We start from the raw sequence: 20,951 nt of genomic DNA, 5'->3' as shown, positions 1-20,951 counted from the left end.
TTGTAAAATAGTCTGCATTTTATACACTGTCTGAAAAACTTCAGTTACATAGAATAAGATGCATATAGTATAAGTCATAACAATGACGTCATGTTGATTTATTGTGTGACACCAACACCATACATTCCTATTCCCACCTAGTAGTTTCACTCTTGTCATTATTGTGCGCTGTCAAATTGTACAAAAGATATTGTCAACATAAAAAAGACTTGAATGTATCAATTTCTTCATGTATAGCATTCATTCTCTTCGGTAGTTTTGATCGTATGCACTTATGCACTACAGGATCGCGTAATATCTAGGTGATTGCGGATCGAAAAATGAAGTCGATGTTAGCTTCATTGGCCGTCAGGATATAGTTTTGCTGGTGCTTGATACTGCGAGCGTATCGAATAGCTTTCATAGTTGAAGTTTTAAAATCCTGTAAATGGGATTGTTTTGGTGTCATTATTTGAGTTTGAAAGGCAAGGAATAAAAGAGGAGAAACCTCAACAAAATTGTGCGAATTTAAGTACGAATAGTAAGATATTTTTTTTTGATCTGTGTTTCTGTGGAATGAACATGAAGAAGTTAATGGTCACAAGTTGCCAAAAATAACACAAAAATACGATCCCAAGATGTAGTATGTATAAAATCAGTGATAGCGAAGGTGAAAAATATCTTTATCTGGCCTCACACATATAGCTGCAAAGGGGCTCTGTCTGCTTCATTGTACGACATTCAATGACTAACGTAAATATGAAGCATGAAATAATGACATCAGTCGCAAACCTCTTTTGGGCACAGTAGAAAGTGCACAAAAATTTGGAACATGTAGTTACGTTTCGACAGTATTCACCAGCAATGGATCTAATTAAGGAAGTGAAGTGCAATATCGATAAAAGTTTGGAAGGAAATTCTGCTGAAATGGAATGTGAAGCCGAGCCCGAAAAAAATGATCTCAGTCCAGAAAATTCAAAAAAGAGTGATAACTCTCCATTGGATGACCGAATTTCCAAGCCAGTTGAAGAAAAAGATGATGGAGAAGAGGCGAAAATGCAATATAACAACGGTAGTTTCAATAGCGGAATAAGTGATAATAGTAATGTAAATAAAAGCATCTCGATGCAAGAAATTGAAAAAAGCCAACGCAGTGTCAGTGAAGATCCGGATGTTCGTAATGCACTTGCTTTTACGATTGAATTCAGTGAAGGCCGTAAGTCAGTTGACACTCAGCGACATGAGAAAATGCTGGAGCGGTTCCAGAACAGACACAAACGGGGAGTTTCCTTGTCAAAATTAGAAAGTGGGGTAAATACTCCGGTGGGAAAAATGAGGACCCCTCAAAGTGTTAATTTACCTAGGAAAAATCGAATTGAACAACCAGAAATTCAAGATACCGCAGTTAGATTACGAGATAAAAGCAGAACGTCGAGAGACTCTGTAACCAAACGACACAGTTGGAGTCCTCGATCAAGTATGACGGAAGCAGGTGTTAAAGATTCAGCAATGAAAATGAAAACTAATAAATTTACTCCAAAGTCGTCGGCGTTGCAGATGGCATTTGATCAGCAGAATATTATGAAGGATTCTTGCTCAAGTTCTGAATTCAATGCCGAGAGTCTGGATTCATCAATAGGTCTTCCTTGCGTTCAGCCTCCTCTGGAAAATTTCAAGAAGGAAAACGAAGATGACGATAGCATTAGTGAAGCTGGAACATATACACTGGACGGAGATAATTATACTGAGGAACAAAAAGAACGGATGAATATTGATCGCATGCCAGCATTTACACCAGAGTCCACTCCCAAACCATTGTTCAAACAAGGATCTAATAAATTGTATCCCCAGAGGCCAACTAGTTTTCGAGAAGAATTAGAAATAATAGATTTGGATCGACCATGTTCTGGAACATCAGAAAATGAGCGACGAAAAAATAATGTTCTCGAGGTTGTATACTTTCACGAACCATCGCCGGTTGCGCAAGTTTCGAAGCCTAAACAATCATATCTGGAAAAACTGAAGTCACGTGTTAAGAACATCACTCACAAAGCGAAATCTCCCGACAAACAAATCGTTTCACAGCAGATTAATTCACCAGATCAAGGAACATTCACCTCTGTAACCACTAGTGGAATATTGAGTGTAAAACCAACACTCGAAAGTCATCCACGGATCCATCGCCGCAACAGTTTAACCAAATCTCACATCGATAGCTCCGAATATGTTCAAGGTGTAGCTAAACTAAACATTCATAAAAATGAAGATGAAGCCAAAATTCTTAATTGTTACACTGATTCAGAAAAAGCCACTGGACTATCAGATTTGAACGTAAATTATGACCACCAAAGGCGTAAAGCTGATTCGGAAGCTTCCAATATAGGATCTGCGGTTAACAAGAAAGATTGGATACAAGAATGGGCAAAAAATGCTCGAGAATATGCTAAAAAACCAACTCCTAGTAGCAGTAATCCGCAAATGGTGAGAAGTTATGAGTTTGAAAACCGAAATCAGTTTGGCTACGATTTCGATATAGATATGACGAAAAGTGATTATTACGATACAAAAAAGTATCAAGAATTTGGTGACAATCTAGATCGCCAGCATTTGCACCGAAAGCAACTGGACCGACTTTTGAACAACAGCAGCAATAGCGACCCAATGCTAAAGCAAGCTTACGGTACTGATTCCAGTGCACCAAATTCGGGTGAATTTACCAGACGTGGAAGTATCAGACAGTATACGAGCCCCACTGCAGCAAAACCTCCAATGAGTCCAAGTAAAATACCGTCCCCAATGGGTTCCATCGGTAGAGCTAGAAGCGTTAGTAGAAACCGCAGTCTGCAAGGAAGTAATTCGGTGAGTTGAAAAGCTTATTTAATTTACCAAGTAATAGCACTTCAAGGTCGATTAACAAAGTTCGAAAGAATAATTTGATTGATTTTCTCAAAGTTGGCAAATTTAGTACTACACTTACTTCATTGCAACTATTTTTAATTCCTCCATTAGTATAATTTCAAAAATATATATTTCTTAAATCAAGGTGTTCTTTCAATTAACTTAACCGTTTAACGTGGATTTCAACAATTTTTGTCTAAAATTATTATTATTTATTTATTTCAAACATTTGTTTCAATGTTTCAACATTGGATATTCTACGTAATTCTTCTCTGCAGAGTTTTCTTCCATTACAACAGCTAGTCCATGGAACATAGGTGGCTGGAAAACTTGTCTGAAGATCAAAATCTTGTTCTTCAAACAAACTTTCAATTTTATGTTATTGAGTGGATAGAGACATTTTATATAATTAGTTACTGAGGCGACCGATTTGAAAATGGTCTTCGGCAAAGTTGTATCGAACAGTTACCAGTTGGAAGACAATAGGCAAATATAATGCGCCACCGTCATAGAGGTCACTGGGGAAGAACGAGTGAAATGTCACTGAAAATGTTTGTTTACGTCCAAAATTCAATTCTTCAACCCAAAAATTAGTTCATAATCAATCGATTATTGAACTGTTTTCCATTGGCATATTCATTTTGTGGCATTATTCTTGCCATACGTGTGATTTCACAACAAATTTAACCACTAACAAAGAATTCGGAAGTTTATAACCTATGCTGCCAAACACCAATTTTCCAATTTTATCCCACTAATCGCACATGAGCACTGACCGGATCTGTACATTTTCAAAGGAAAAAAAGTTTATTCTGTTTCTCAATGATCTCTGATCATCTACAAAATAACTATTCCGAGAAAAAGTGTAAATTGTGTGGTCCTTCGTATGCTGCACACGGTAAGTTCTCAACACAACCTCTTTTTTGCCGGTTCTCCTACTAGCCACCATATGTCGGAGTGATCGTTTAGCTTTGAAAATATTTGCCTATTTCAAGGGGAGGATTTGAAATTACCAGGAACATTATTGGCATAGGAATTTCCTTGGGTATTTCTGCTCGAACTGCAAAGATTCGAGGGGCCCAGAAAACCGTAGCGGTAAACGCACAGCTATTCAGCAAGACCAAGCTGAGGGTCGTGGTTTCGATTCCCAATGGTTGAGGATCTTTTCGTGAAGGAAATTTTCTCGACTTCCCTGGACATAGAGTATCTTCGTACCTGCCACACGATATACACATGCAACAATGATCAATGGCAAAGTAAGCTCTCAGTTAACAACTGTGGAAGTGCTCATAAGAGTACTTAACTGAGTAGCAGGCTCTGTCCTAGTTGGGACGTAATGCCAGAAAGAAGAAAATAAGAAGAAGTAGAAGCAAAATATTCGAACGGCTACCCGATGAATGAAAATTAGCTTGTGAATGAGCATGATTAAAATTTACCTGATGAGTATGATTATTGAGCAAGCAAGCGTTAAATGAAAAACGAGAATAGTTCTCGAAAACTTATTCGAACAGACTCAAGTTTGTGGGCTTCGTGGCCGTGCGATTAGTGTTACCAAGCATTTAGCCGCATCGAGTCAAGGAGTGTGGGTTCGATTCCCGCTTCAGTCCGGAAAACTTTTCGTCAGGAACGTATTTGGACTGTGCCACTGGGCGTTGCATGCTAGTCCGTTGTCTAGTGTGGTGCTTCCTTCAAAGGACATAACCGTCCTCTGAAAGCATTAACGTGTCCGTGTCTTTTAAATAAAAAAAAAAGTCAAAAAAGTATACAAACTTATTTTATCGCTTCTACGTGTTTCGCAGACGAAATTCTACACATTTCGCACTGAACCAACTCGATTTTTCTTTTTTAGAACGTTTAATTTTCGGATTTACAAAACGACGAAATTAAGATTTTTAACTCTCGCAACCTAACCACTACTTTCGCCGCTCCGCTGTATGGAGAGACAAAGTGACTTAACCACGAATCAAAACATAACACTATTTGAGTCGATTTTACACTGGTACAAAAACGTCGTAAGTAACGGAATGAAACGTCTTATCATTTTGTCAAACATTTTTTGTGGGAATCGATATGAATTACCTAGTGTTCTAATGTGAGATGATTGCATGCAAAATTTAAGCGATGTACACGATAAAAACATGTTAAAACCCTGATTCATTTTAAAGCAGTTTTAGAAGACAGGTTGTGATTTTTATGAATTAACCTTTTGCAAAACCGTATGGAAGTTACTTACGCCGATTTGAAAAAGTAATCGAGAGTTGGAGATTATGCATGGGAAATTCCGGCACCGAAAACGCTGCCGTTCATCTGCCTGGTACGAGCCTCAACGATTCGTTTGCGCGAAGGGTAATAGGGTTGGTTTGAGCCCGAAAAAAAAATATTTCTTTAATTTTTTTTTTTAGATTTTATCACATTCCTTGGTTGATAGATATGATAGAGCCGATTTAGGGGCCCTCAAAATTTAGGTGAGGTGAAGTAATGTAAGACACTAATGTGGAACCGACTGTTGAAATAAACATTGAACAAACAGCTTTTGTTGAATTATGACATATGTTGATACGCTGTTGTAGTAGTTTAATAGCAAAAATGTCAATTAATTAGCCTACAGTTCTTCTTTTCTTAATTCTTAAACATGGAAGTGGAATTATTACCTGGCAATGTAGCGATGAATAGCAATGATACATTGCAGCTTTAATTAGGTATTCTAGGAAAGGTTGGACATATCCTCAATTTTGTGATTTTGAGTCGAGATTGATTTTAAAATTCTTGATTAAAGAAATACCTCAGAGATTTCATCATAAATTCCTTCAAAGATTTTTTCAGAATTTTTTTTCAAGAAAATCATAAGTGCTGAATGAATGTATCCAATGATTTTACCATCATTTTCTTAAAACTTCTATCAAGATTCTCGTTTACAACATCTTCGAGATTACAACTATTAATTTCTCGAGGGATTTTCTAGAATTTATTTCAAAATTAATGTTCGGATTTCAACCAGAGAATTCTTTCAAGAATTACTCCAGTGATTGTTGCTAAGATTCCTTCAGGAATTATTCTAGAAATTATAGGGAAATTTCCCAAAGATGTCTTCAAAGAATTTCTCCAGTCATTTTCATTTCAGGAATATCTCCAGAAGCTATTTTTCAAAAATTCCTGGTGAAATTTTTAAAAAAATTCGGGAGATATTTCAGAAGGTAATCTCAAAGTAACATCTGATGTATTCGATTTAGTTTGAAAGTAATCCTTGATGAACAACCACAAAGTTCTCTGAAAGAACTCTTAGGCTCTTGAGGAAAACTCGAAAAATTTCGTAAGTGAATTGCCAAAAAGATTGTAATTAGGGAAAACGTACCAATTATGTCCATAGTGGTTTGGCCATATGTGAAATTTTGATAACTTTCACATTTTATTTTATTTATAGCAATTATTTTTTTCCATTATGCAACCTTCATCTACTACTACTAATTGTAGTAGATAAAGGTTGCATAATGAAAAAAAAACAAATAATTATCATGAAAAGCGTCATAAGAAAAACCTGCATAGAAAAGGTTCAGGTGTGTGGCACCTGTTACAAAATACGGGAACAGGAAACGATGCAACCTTTATCTACTACACTACCCTACTTGAATGTTTACTAAACATTTGAACTTTTGAAGAAGCCATGACGACTTTACTTGGAAGAACTGCAGGAAATGTGGGAGAAATCTTTAGATAAAGGAAGGAAGCTGAAGGAGCTTCATGAGGAATTCCAGGTCAAATTTGAAGATAAATTCCTGAAAGACTGTTATTTATGTATCCTCGGATAATCCCAGGAGGAATTTGAGGAGCAACTCCTAGGAAAAATATGGATGGATGCTTGAAGGAATCCAGAACTGGCATAGGCATTCTCGTTGATCTTCCTGGAAAATCCCCAAATAAATTTCTTCAAGAACTGTAGAATGATTTTATTTTCTTGAAATAAATCCTGTAGGAAATTTTGGAAAATCTTCTATAGTTACAAGTGGGGAAATCAAAATAGTCAAGAAAAGTGTTGTAGTGCTCATGGATTTCCTGGAGCAAAATATCATCTAACCATCCCTTGAAACAACGCAGGAAGATTCTTTGGGAGACTTGGTGGTGGAATCAATAGAGACATATCTAAATGAGATCCCAGAAGTATACTTGAAGAGATCTTTGTACAAATCACTAGAAGAATTCCTTAAGTTTTTCCTCTAGGATCTGAAAGGAAAATCTTGAAGAGCCTGTGAAAAAAGGTAGCTCTGAAGGTAACTCTGAAGGTAACTCTGGAACGGATCTGATGCCAAAAGTGCTAAAGCTATCCTGACTGCTGACCAGTTATATTCAGTTTTGCGGATTAATAAAATCCGTACTGGAAAAAAATCATTTAACTTCTTCCAAATCGGTGACTGGAGTCATAAGATTTTTGGATCTTCGATGGTGTCGAATGTATGAAGAAAGTGGATATACTAGCTGAATTGATTTTTGTTACATTACGTATGTTAGTTATCTATGAACACATTGCATTGGTTCCAATCGGGTTCGAAGCGAACAAAAATAAGCATGATCTTATTGATATTTTCATAAGCTCAAGATCAAATTGGAATTTTATTTGGCAGAGATCATCGGCGAAGCAGGTATGCACCATAACAGTAACGATGATTAACTAAATATTTTATCCCCTAGCTCATTACCATCAGCTGTGAACAGTTTGAGCTAACAGACGATGTGTCTACACGGTCATTTGCCACGGTCGAGTTTTCACTTTCCTTTTTGATCGTCTTACTTTGGCTCGCTGCGATGTGATCTGATAGCACTATATTGTGATCGTGAACACCGTTTGCCATTTTCCACTACTAAAGTAGTGTATTTATAAATCACGTTGATGTTTTTTTTTTAGTAATAGTTATGAAATCTTATATTTCATAAATCCCTAGATTCTGCATCATCTAAGTACACACATAAAGGATGTAGCAAAATAAGTCAATAGTTTTATGAACTTAGAAACATTACTTAATATCAATTTTTATTATTAAATAATTAATAACACTGTCGATTATCGTGGCATTTTACGCTGGGAGTCACAAGGACCGTCTCATGTTCCGATTCACATCGCAGAACGTACTAAACTGAAGAATTTGGTAATATACTAGCGAAGTCGATCTACTTATTTGAAGCTTTCAGGTTGTGCACAAAGCTTACCATTTTTTGTTGCTTCTCTTATGATATTTGTGCCTCCAAAGTTGTGGTATGAATTAAGAGTTGGATTCCATGCTGTATTACCTTGAAAACTATTTGTTAAATATTAATCATCAAGTGTGTAGTTTCTTGTTTCTGAGCAAATGAACTGATGAACAGCCAAACCATCATCACTGGGAGAAAGAAAATAATGATTATTTTATTTTAAGACAGATTTGCTTACGTGCACTTTTTCCTATCAAAAGTGTTTTCAGTGAGGAATATTATCTTCAAACTGGTAAATACCAAATAGCATTAATTGATTGAATTGAAATCGAATTCCTCTCGTGGCGTAGTTGTTAACTAGTCTGTCTAGCAAATTGGGAGCCGTGAGTACAATTTTCACAGAAAAGAGGCGTATCTAGTAATCTAGAGCAAGTAATTTTCACAAACCGATTTCCGTCATCTACATGTTGATCCCGTTCTAAGAATACCTTTATTTTCGCCTAAGATCAATGATTATGATGTGTTCTACATTCTCCGTTTCAAAAAAGTTTACAAATTAATATTTTTTTGGGTGAACTAGGGCCGTTGTCCGGGATTCAAAGCGTCCCACAGTGCGTTACTCCATAGACAAAAATCAAATCTCAAGTTATTCATTTCAGCCACAATAAGTATCCAGAAGGCTTTATAGATAGCATCTACCATGGAAACAAGTGTTTTTAAACTATCCAAAGCATCAAAGCTATTACAACAAGCGTCGAAAGTATCATTGTTGGAGTAGCAAAAAAAAAAAGAATTTTGTCGCATGTTTTTAAAATTCTTTTCAACTGAAGAGAATTGATTCTATTCTATTCAATCAAAATCTGAAGGAGAACATGGCTCAAGGTTGGGAAAGTATATTTGATGGGATAATGACACCAATTTCGACTTTGTGCCTGAGGATCGACACGTTGGATTAATTATGACATTAATCTCATTGAAAACTGAAATATAACTTTGACTATAGATTAAAAAAAAGTTCCACCACAAGATTTTATTTTTTTTTCTTTTGAAAACTGAAAATTATAAATGCATAAAAGCGTACATGTCACTTTTGCTACGAGTAAAAAGTGACATGTTTGCTTATGACATCATTTTGAGCAATTAAGTACAACTTGCAAGGTTTTTCACGGAAAATATTGAAATTGATACTTGAGACAGTTGTGTGATTATGCGTATGTCATATACCATTTATGCAACTTTTGTCCCTTTAACCAAGAACAACTTTCCCTGTCATACCAAGGTGCTGAAATGGCTGGATCTTCCAGTTTTGATTTTTGTCCCGCATCTCCATAAGGGGTCATGCACAAATAACGTCACGCTCCAAGGGGGTAGGTCAAGCCAAGCGTGACCAGCCTTACAAAATTTTCGAAGGACTCATACAAAAAACGTGACAAAGGGGGGGGGGGGTCAAAAAAGTCGTAATTTAGCGTGACATAATTTGTGTACCATCCGTGCGTCCGGGCAATTCGAATTTCGAATCAACACGTGCTTTGCGCGCCGCGGCACACATGCAAACACAGTTTTCTGTAGCATACACATCCCAACAACTAATTTGCCCCGCCCACTTGTATGGAAGAGAGACGAGACGCACATCCACAAAATGGCTTCCATTCGGCGGGTCGGGCAACTAATGGCATGTGTGCGTGATCGCCATTTTTGCATATCTTTTTGACTCTCGTTGTTGCTGGATGATGGATGGATGAATGGATGCAGACGGACAAAGCTTGGCGCGCAAACGGAAGCGCAATGAATTCAAGGCGATTTTTTACGGTGACAGCGACAAACAATCGCCGCGATTTCGCTGATGATGCATGTACAGTTTATGAGCGTGCCCAAGCCACGGAGGCGCGATTTTCGTCGCGTTGGTCTAGATTGCAACATATAAGAGTACTTGCAACGACACAACGGCGGAATCACGGCAATTTTTCGTCGCTGTCGCTGAAAAAAATCTCGTTGATTTGGATGAGCTTTGAGAATCGTGAGAACACTAGAATATAACGGTTACTATTCACAGGAATGATAAAACTAATTGTTCATGATTTTCAGGGCCGTATTTATGGGAGGGCGAGGGAACCATGGCCCCGGGCCCCCACATTTTAGGGGCCCCACAAATCTTGACAAACATATTTGTAGTTAAACTTTTACGAATAATTAGAATCAATTCAAAAGCACATGCTTTTTTGAATCGTTTCATATGATTTGAAGATTTAATTTTATTTTAAGAAATCCGGAATAATGGGTGAAATTTATGCAAAATTTATAAGTTTAAATGAAATTATTAAAACAAAATATCAGAACATTCATAATGGAATTTTATTGACTTCATGAGAAACAAGAAGTTTCGAAAATGATTTGGATAAACAAGTAGAATGCATTTTTTTTTGCTTTAGTTAATAATCTAACGTCACTTTTCCAACTGTTACGAAAGCTTTCTCAACGAAGTTTAGTACTAGGTTGAAATGCAATTTATAGATCTGCAGATCAAGTAATAGAATTTAAGTATTAATATATTAATTTGAAAAATGACTCTTTCGATTTCACTGCATAGCTGGTAGCTTTTAAGTGCCTTGAATATAGGAACTTTAAAGACATCTACCTTCGAGAATGAGACCAAGAAGAGACTAGACACGAAACAAAAAGAGATCGAAAATGGCCCATAAAACAAAACGTAATCTAATAGGAACCAGAAGACAAGAGTTTGATTCTTCATCACAGAATTTTCCAAGACATTTCCCTTTTTTTTTGTAATTCCGCGTGACAGTTCGAAAGTATTACTGCTCCGCTCGTATTACCTATTGTTTTTTCATGATTTTCTCTAGTAATTTCTTGAGAATTTAGGTGTTCTAAATATGAAGAGTGTTCAGATCTGAAGATTCAAAGATTATTCCGAAGATTTCTCCAGAAAATCATTAAGTGATTATTTCCCGTGGAATTCCTCCAATAATTCCAATCCAAGCATTTTGTATCGAATATCTCAAGAATATATCCTATATTTTTCCAAGGATAACCATCACAAAGTACATTGGAGGTTTTCCATGGATTTCTTTGGTATACCATTGGTATACATCTTCAAAAAAATATGTAACATCTCCTAGAGTAATGACTGGAGAATCCGGTTGAAGAGTTAGTGAAAAAAATATCTGGAGGAACTCCTTGTATAGTCTTCCCTGAAAAAAAAATGCTAGAGGTAATATCGTTGGAATGCTCAAGGATTTCATGGAGAAAATCTTCTAAGCATCTCTTGAAAAATCACTGGAAGAATTTTTGGGAGAATTGGTAAATTATTTTCTAACACAATTTCTAGAAAGATCCCCGTCGGAGTCCCTGAAATATTCCAGATGAAATCTGTGGCTAGACCACTAAAAGATTTCATCAAGTTTTTCCTCGAGACATGTGAGATGAAATTCTTGAAGATCCTGCTGATTGGCCACGTCAAAGTCTTCTAAATTTTTCTGGAGCCTGTAGAATTTTGCGTCAGGATTTACTTTCACCAGAATAATGAAAGAAGAGACTTCAGATACTATTTTGATTAAACTAGATACATTAAAGACCTCCCATTAAAAATATAGACTTTTTATATACTTGCATTTAAATAAAAAACGAGCTTCTAGAAAAATACCTGTTCTTCTTCTTCTTCTTCTTGGCATATACATCCTCACTGGGACAGAGCCTACTTCTCAGCGTAGTGTTCTCTTATGAGCCTTTCCACAGTTATTAACTGAGAACTTTCCTTTTCCAAATTTGCCATTTTCTTATTCGTATATCATGTGGCAGGTACGAAAAGATCCTGGACCGACCGGGATTCGAACCCAGATACCTTCAGCATGGCTTTGCTTTGTAGCCGCGGACTCTAACCACTCGGCTATAGAAGGCCCCGACAAAAAGACCTGTCACTAGCCCTAAATCGATTTCTTCAACTCAAAACTGTAAAATAAATCTGTATGTTCAACAACTTCAATATCCAAGTTCATATTCGACAGGAATAGGATAAGCATTATTTGAATTAAGGTACCAATAAGAAAAGAGTCATCAAATAAATTTTATTGTTGACGAAGCCCCAAAAACATTGAATTTAAGGTGAAGATGCATCGAAGCCAAACCTCGAATTTTTAAGAGCACAAATCTAGAGAACCTGACAACGGTTCGTGCTGAAAATCTAATCGATTGGTCACTACCAGCGAGTGACCAGTGAGTAGCATTTTCAGAACAAACGGTTGTCTGGTTCTCTAGATTTGTGCTCTTGAAAATTCGAGGTTTGGCTTCGATGCATCTTCACGTTAACCTGTAAACATATAAACATGACTTCTGATAATGAAAACCTTACCATAACATTAAACATATCCAATCTTTTCTAATGTATCAACATATTTTTCTGGGGAAAGGGCCCCCACAAAACAATGGCCCCAGGGCCGCCACAATTGTAAATCTGGCCCTGATGATTTTAATCAGACCTTGATAAGAAGGTTTGTGGAATACACGTCGAAAAATGAACACTTTTGAAATTTTGCCTCATGCATATGAAGGGCCCAAACGTAAAGGGGTGTAAGTGACATTTTGGTCGGGTTTGAGTGAAGTATACTGCAAAATTCTACTGTTTCCAAGCTTTCCAACAGTTTTTAGGTGATTTTTTCATCTAACAGAAAAAATGGCATGATTCATAGAAGATGGGCTTGTTTTTGTGAATACCATACAATTCATATGGAATGAAAAAATGCTGTAAAAATTTTAAAGTCGATTTACTTAAAATTAGTTTTTTGTCACTTACACCCTTTTGCTTCTAATTCACTAATATGTCACCTTCTTAGCAGTTTGCTAGAGGACTTCCGTTACGAAATTTATGCTATGTATGTTGCCTAGTGAGAACAGCTGGTGAGCTTGAAAACTTTCCGTTATAAATTACTTATTCTCTGAAAATGTCATGTCTTGCCTACATTTAGGTGTATTATGCTAATTTTCAAATTAAAGTATGACAATTGAGTGATCAAATACACTATTTGTATAAATTTTGACGATTTTTTCCGATTCAGCTTTATAACATTATTAATTATTCCATAAAAATCATTCACGGGCATTGGCAGAGATCAACGGAGTGTTGGTTTTGCCGAAATTAAGTTGATGATATCCAATTCTTAAGGAATAAGAAGAAGTTGTTAAATAGTTATCAATTTGCCCCCGGTTTACGGTATTACATTTGTGAGATATAAGTAACTATAATGTTACCCATTGATCAACCCAATTTTAGTTAGCATCGATATTCAAGATGATTTAATTGGCTGTGCTCATAAACGTTATCAGTCTCTGGGATGAAACTATCAACAAAACAAGTAAATGTTTTTTTTACTATTTGCAGGACCTTTCAACGAACGAAACCGAAATGTATCTCCAGAAGACCGCTGCTGCAATAACTACTTTGCAGAACCTTCAAAGGCGAAACTCGTTACGCAATTCATCACGACAAAACTCGTCACACTCAAGTCCACTTAGTCCTGCATCACGGCGAATGTCTCCGAAGATTTCCCCGATGAACTCACTACAGTCTCCAATGCAGTCACCTCATCGGGAAAAGATTCTTCACGCTGAAGGAGGTCAAACTTATCTACCACATCACCAGCAGATACTTACTCTTAAACAACAACAAAATATGTTGAACCATAAACGAAACCTTTCTCTGGATGGTTCGGAATCCTATGCTAGCGCGTTAGCTGCTTTTGGGTATGGGAACCAAATGTCGAACAGTCTCAACTCAGAGCACATGAATGCAATATTAGATTTAAGGAAGCAACACACTCGGCACAACTCCTTCGAAGGAATGTCTTCTCTTCCACCAAAACCCGTGAAATGTTTTCAAAATTTTGACCAAAGGACTGCTTACTACTGTACAAAAGACCGGAACGAAGATGTTCCTGGGAATGACATGGCCGATTACGATGACGATGAAAAACTGATTGTGATTACTTCTGGAGTAAAGGACATGTCCTTGGGCACTAAGAAACCAAATGCAGTATTGATTAAACAGCAATCATCATCATCATCCAGTGTAAAACCCACCGGAGCACAAATTAGACCAACAGGTAGTCAACCAGTAAATAAATCATACAATCCAAAACCGGTGCCAACTCAAATATCATCACCCATTAAAAGATCTAGTTCATTCTCTGTCAAGGCAATGAAGCCAATGACACCAACATTAACGCCCAAATTAGGCTCCAAAATAGCATCAGGTGGTTCAAGAATCCAGAAATCGGCTAGTAGCACTAGTTTTAAAAAGATGGTTGCCAATTATAATGACGAAGATGATTTTTATATTAACGACGATGATGACCTTGAATTAGGTCCAGAATATTCATCTAGCTCAGAAATTAGCGATAAGGACGAAGAAGGGGCTGATGTGGATAAAGAACCCATCACCAACACTAGATATAACAAAACCTTCCTCATGCGTATGGAACAGAATAAGAAGATTGCTGCCGGAGTCAAACACGGAGTGGCAGCTTGCCCAAACACTCCTGAATTACCACGCCGAACACTTCAAGTTAAGGGAAGCACTCGCGATCGAGCATCAATGCCAAGAGATTCAAGTCTTAATCGAATGAAACAAGATATGGCTGCTTCTCGCAAATCGATGGGCAGAGAATCGGTGCCGAAAGAACCGGCAACAGGTGGGAAGCAAAAAGTTCAGCCAAAGTATTTGGATATATCAAAGTATAAAAACCCGACGGCGGGAACCTTTTTGAAAAAGGATGAATCGAAAAGCTATTTGATCAAATCTGAAGTGAAGAAAAGTCCTAGTAGTGCGGCAGTAGCTATGAACAGGGCAGAACCAAGCAGAATGAGTACTAGAAGTATCAAATCAGCAGGAGCAAAACCAACTCCATCTAGTAATAACACACACATACACATTTTCATACACATACTTAAAATATTTCCAAATTTTTTAGATCAAAAAGTAACCAAGGAGCAAGAACTGGAAATGTGGCGTCGGCGGGCTAGCTATGATCCGATGAAAGCTGCCATGGAGGGCAAGAAAAAGCAAGAAGAGGCCCGTCGTCACGTTCAGAATCAAGCAGAACGATCAAGTAAATCGTGTGAAAGGTTTGCTCGTTTTATGTGCTTCCAATGCTTATTATTTACACATTGAAAATCATCACCACTTTGAATCTTTAGAAAGCTTTAGGACGGTGTAAATATGAAAGATTTCAACTTTGTCCAAAACATACGCATAAACCCATTCTACGTATCATCGGCTATCTAATACTCACCTCATATTGCTGGCAATGCACGCTACTCTGTTTGTGTGAATCTTTTCCTGTGTCGGCTAAGGTCGATTTATAGCTGTATCAATTCTGTTGCAGAAGTGGTGTTGTCTTGTAATAAAAAAAACAGCAAGGTCTTTGGATGAGAATGCTTATAGGCTAATTCTCGCATAACTTATGATCGCGCCCTAAAAGCCATCGGTGAACGAGTGTGTAGCTTGTCATTTTTAAGCAAATGATTGGACACGGATCTTCTGGCATTGTGAAATAACGTGTAAATACATTAGTTTGCTCAGTAACAACAGGCTTGGTTACCAATGGCTTTTAGGGTGAGAACACAAATCGAGCGTAAATTTGTCAAATCTGTGCTTCTATCTTCTTCAATTCTAAAAACTTCTTTAACAAAAAAAAAATAATATGATTATGATCAAGGTACCTAGATACCTTGCATTTGAAGATGTTAACTTCAAAGGGAAAACGTCACAATAACTTATCTTAGAATGTTTTTGGAAAGTAAGTTTTTTTTCTAATTTTTTTTCAATACATCAAATTAAAAAGATTGAGGTCAAATTGTGTATGCCAATAGCCGATAAGCTAAGGAAAAGTATTTGCTTGGAATCGAATAATAAACCTTTGAAAGCTAATTAAAACTACAAAAAATCATACACACTGTAACCTCAATTTACGAAGTAGATCGGTGCTTCGTAAATTGAATCAGTTCGTAAAACGAGAAAGTTCAGTTCATAAAACGAGGTTTTGCATTTTGGAGTCTGTTCATAAAAAGTTCATCGTATATATTTCAAAATATTTCGCTGCCTAAGAACAAAAAGTTAAGCTAATCATCATTGATTTTTGTGGATTAGTTAGCCAACATGTTTGTAAGTCTTTCAATAATTTCTTGGGATTTGGGACTCTGTCATCTCTTAACTCTGGTCACTTAGAAGATTATTTTTTTCTGTACGACCAATTGATTCACCAAGGTCCCCGTTTTAATTAACTTCGTACAACAGGTATTCTAATTCATTCAAAAACTTCCTGGAATGCATACCAACAATGTACTGCCGTATTTAGCGATCCTTTGATGTATTGTTATAATTTTCCGATGTCCTAGGTCATCGAATGTAGGCTTTGTGATCTACAAGCGTAATTAATATTCTATTAATAGTTTTTTTTAAATATGACACAGTCTTTTAACCATTCATTTAAGTCATCGGAATATGGTATTGGTTGGTACGGATGTTTTTGGTGCTCCAAGGACTGCATTTAATGTAGGCCTTGTGATCTACGACCGTAATAAGTGATTTAAGGCTAGTTTTTAAATACTCCAAAGACCCCTAACCATTCATATGACTAATCGGTGTATTGTAATAATTTGTGCGGATGTTCTTGGTCCTTCCTTCTTTGTCGAGTATAAACCTTGAGATCTACAAGCGTATTCAATTATCAATACATAGTTCTTTAATATTGCGAAATCCCCTAACTATTCATAATAGTAAACGAAGTATTGTATAGACTTTTGTTCTTTGACTTCCAAGTACACCACAGAATAAGCAGTAAGCAGTTGTATATTAATGATATTTAGTTATGGCATAAAATCTTAACTCTTTATATAAGTAAATGAATCAATGTACTGATCTTTACTGATTGATATTCTTAGTTCTTCAAGTGCTCACTGTAATACAGGGATCTACAAGTGTAATCAGTGCTCCTGCAAATGTTTTCAGTTATGGCATGTAATTTTGATCGTTCATATAAGTAAACGTAGTATTATACTGATTCTTTGTTCTCCAAGGACTCCACGGAATATAGGTCTTAGGATCTACGAGCGCAAGCAATTGTATATTGATGGTATTTAGCTATGGCCTGAAAACTTAACTATACATATTAGTAAACGTAATATTGTATTGATATGTACGAACATTTTTAATTCTTCTACGGCTCGCCGATCAATTCTGATGATATCGATGTCTTAAATTCGCAAACCTGCACTTCTACCACACTTATGATGTCGCGTTTTATAATCTATTTATTTGCAAAGAAAACAAAATGTGAATATTGAAAATTTTATTGCTTTTAATAAAAATTTCAGCTTATATGATTAAATATAAGTTGCAAATTGTCAAAATCATTATTTGAAATAAGTAGATGAAAAAACCGAATTTAGTACTATACCATTTAATTCCACTAGAGTTTGTATCCTTCAAAACTTCATCCGCTCAAAGTGCCAAGTACACAAAATCGGCCTCTCTTCATGCAGCACAGATTCTGTGTAAAGGGGGCTGTACACAGTTTTGTGCAAACAGTGGTAAACAAACCGAATGAGTGAAATGCGCATTTGCAACCATCTTCAGCCTTTCGCTGGAAAAAAAAAATCCCAGAAAACTCCCCATCTTACCAACGGCCAACTGTTTGCTGCCGTGCGGGAGATGACTGACAGTTCCATTTCCATCGATCCGCGCACAGCCAATGGCCAACACATCGGCTACACACAGCATGAGTGCGACTTACACAGAATTTTTACTCAGCCAGAGAGTCCTGCATTGGTTGCCTCATTCTGTGTAGTTTTAACACATGCGCTGCGTTGAGCAGGCTTAGCGTGGTCCATTTATCAGGCTTGTTACACCTTGCGATACAAAGACGATCGTGGACCGCAACAGATGGGATGTTTGTCTTTGCTTGCTTTGATCGTGCTTCATACTGAAATGAGAGCGAATTCTGCAACGCCTGATAATATGTTATAAGAGTACAAATGTGGAGGCGATATACGCACATTTTGCATACAGCCTGGGGTGATGGCGATGAAACGATAAAAAAATCTTTGATTATGAGTTTTGATGATTTGTGTGTAATAAAATAAAACCTATTATTGCAGGCATCATATAACTAAATAGATTTAATTTTCCCTTCCAGCTCCGTATTGAGGTCTCAATCATGCCACAGTGGCGTAGGAGTTGGAACAGGTCGCTTGTACTCCAGCAATATAAGTAACAATACCAATGCGAATATAAAAGGAATTTTCGATCAAACTGATAACAACAGCAACAGCAGTCAACCGAGTAATCACTGGACGCTAACATCAACCGAATCGAGTGACGATTTCGACGATGAATACAATAACTGAGTAATTCCCCCACGAATGGATTTTGTTTTCAAAAATCTAATGACTGCACAATAATATTTAAATATTATATTCACTGAATGCTTGAAAGTGTTATTTGCAGGAGAATGGACCAAAAATAATACGCGGTTCAACCATGGTTCGCACTATGTGGCAATTCGATAGCGATGTTTTATTATTTTTACCAGAAACCGTATTAATTTTGGTACATTACCCCAAAGAACACTTTGAACGAGAAAAAGTATTTCATCACATATTAATCCTTCAAAAATGTCATACAGGAAAAAAAAAATGATTTCGAATATTTAATGTATAATGATGAAGTATTTAATCTTTTACAATTATCAAAGTAAGCATTCAAGGCAGCTTGTATTTCTACGCATATGTAATGATATCGTAGGCAAATAAAAACAAAATCTTAGCGATATCGAAAAGTCATACGCAATATCTTTACTCCTAAAGCATATGCATGAATTTCAGTTCATACATAAAATGAGCTTCTTATATTAAATTGATCTATTTGATTATCGATTGTATGCTTAAAGCAAACTTTTGTCGCCTTATTGTCAGCCTCTCTTACTAGATTTATTTCAAATTTTATTGGTGTAACTTTCAATTGATACTGTTGAGATCTGTTAACTGCATTGCTATCCGAATATATAACGTAACTTTTGCGAACGAGCTAGGTTAAATATGACTGTACTTTCTTTGTTATTGTGGACATTGTCTGATGTGATTAGAACGACGTATTAAATACCCTCATGTTATAAAATCTTTATTGTTAAAATTCATTTTATTTACTGCATCATTAAATCAAATCACATAAATCTAAGTGTCGCATAGAAAAAATCGAATGGAAGATGGAAGTTGCATGTGAAAGTTGAGAGAACTTGAACTGAAATAGTTACAATGTGGTTGGTTAGGATTAGTTTAAAATTGTAGCATCATGGCCCTCCATTAAAGTGTGAAAAGAAGAAATAAGTTTGATTTAGCTTAATAATTTTCCAATACCAATTTTTCAAAATGGCATAACTACTCAACAAAGGCATCTCATGTCACTGAAGGCAGTTTTTGACCGTGGAGAGGAGATTTTTAGCAGCTTACATAAATGTATTGCTCGGTTTTCAATAACTAGATCATATACGATGCAGCTTGAGCTGAATGGTGCTTAAAAATGGATGATTTTCACTGCAAATAATCACATGATCTTGAAAGTCATTGATCTGATGGAAACATATGTTGTTGTATGTTGATCAGACATCATGTTCTTCTAGAGCAGATATTCATCCATTCATGTTGTTTGTTGAATATTGAACGGCATTTTTCGTTACTCATGAGATTAAGACTTCCTCGAACAGTGATAACGTAAAACAAACATGTTTTAAGAGTCGGCATTGAGAACACTGCCATTATATGGTCAAAGGCACCCCACACGTTGACATGAGCAGCTTTTGTTCCATGGCCCTTTTGAATTTAATTTGTTCCATTGTAATTTGTCATTAGCTAACAATTTTACATCAATCATTTAACGTAAGGTGTTTATACTAGTTCTGTGAAGTAAAGTTATTTTAGTATAACATTGGTAAATTTATTTAGTATCCGAATCAATCCACTAAATACAGGTGCTCATAAGACTAAACATAAAAGCGGATTCGGTTTTGGTTGGCAAGTAATTCCAGAAAGAAGTATATTGATGTAAAACATTGGTAGTGGGACGGATGGACTTACGTCTTTAATTGTGATTTTTATCACAATTAAAGACGTAACTATCTTAACCCATCTTAAAAAAAAACTCTTCCAATTTCTAGAATCTATGTCAATATTGTTCATTGATCAACTGGATCCTGAGATATTCCGAAATTCCTTGGGGGATTGACACGTAGCTATAACCCACGTAAATATACCACGGTACAGAATTTTCATCGTATTCGGAACAATACATCAATGAGAGTATGTTGTGAAAAAAATGAAGCAATTTTGATTTTTTAAAACCATTGCAAAAAAAAAAACAATAAAACAGTACTCTGCCCATTAAAGCATAACTGTCCCATATGAAACATCAAATCATGTGAGGAAACAAAGAATGCCGCCAATCGTGGTCAGTTATTCCGGGTCAAACGATGACAAAGACCGCCAGCTAAGTGTTGTGTACTTAGCTGATAGTGCAGCCTGGGCACTGTTGTCCTTCTGGCATCACCCAGATTGAGGAGGGTCGTCTCGATATCGTAGCGCTGCAGGAACTTTGGTGGACTGGACAGCGGGTATCGAGCGGCTATCTTCTACCAAAGCTGTGGCACCACAAATGAGCTAGGCACTGGCTTCATAGTGTTGGGCAAGATGCGGCAACGCGTTATAGAGTGGCAGCCGATCAACGCAAAGATGTGCAAGATGGGGTTAAAAGGCTGTTTCTTCAACTACCCATTGGCGTAGCTAGGATTTTTTTCTGGAGGGGGCCTAGGGGGGGCCTAGCAAAAACATGTTTT

At 36.6% G+C, this 20,951-nt stretch overlaps 1 protein-coding gene across 2 annotated transcripts; it reads left to right on the top strand.

Annotated features, from left to right (window-relative positions):
- Positions 1-212: 212 nt before the first annotated feature.
- On the top strand, positions 213-20,045 carry LOC5573208. 2 transcript variants are annotated; one of them, XM_021848616.1, is made up of 4 exons: positions 213-2,838; positions 13,448-14,975; positions 15,036-15,173; positions 18,261-18,394. In XM_021848616.1, the coding sequence occupies exons 1-4, from the start codon at positions 844-846 to the stop codon at positions 18,269-18,271; spliced, it is 3,672 nt and encodes a 1,223-aa protein (XP_021704308.1). In that variant the 5' UTR covers positions 213-843; the 3' UTR covers positions 18,272-18,394. The 2 variants fall into 2 exon arrangements, with proteins under 2 accessions (XP_021704308.1, XP_021704307.1); XM_021848615.1 differs by having other exon boundaries at positions 214-2,838; positions 15,036-15,189; positions 18,261-20,045.
- The last annotated feature ends 906 nt before the right edge of the window (positions 20,046-20,951 follow it).

Source organism: Aedes aegypti, chromosome 3, assembly GCF_002204515.2.
Source record: "Aedes aegypti strain LVP_AGWG chromosome 3, AaegL5.0 Primary Assembly, whole genome shotgun sequence".
Lineage (NCBI taxonomy): Eukaryota > Metazoa > Arthropoda > Insecta > Diptera > Culicidae > Aedes > Aedes aegypti.
This window is presented reverse-complemented; position numbering and strand designations above follow the sequence as displayed.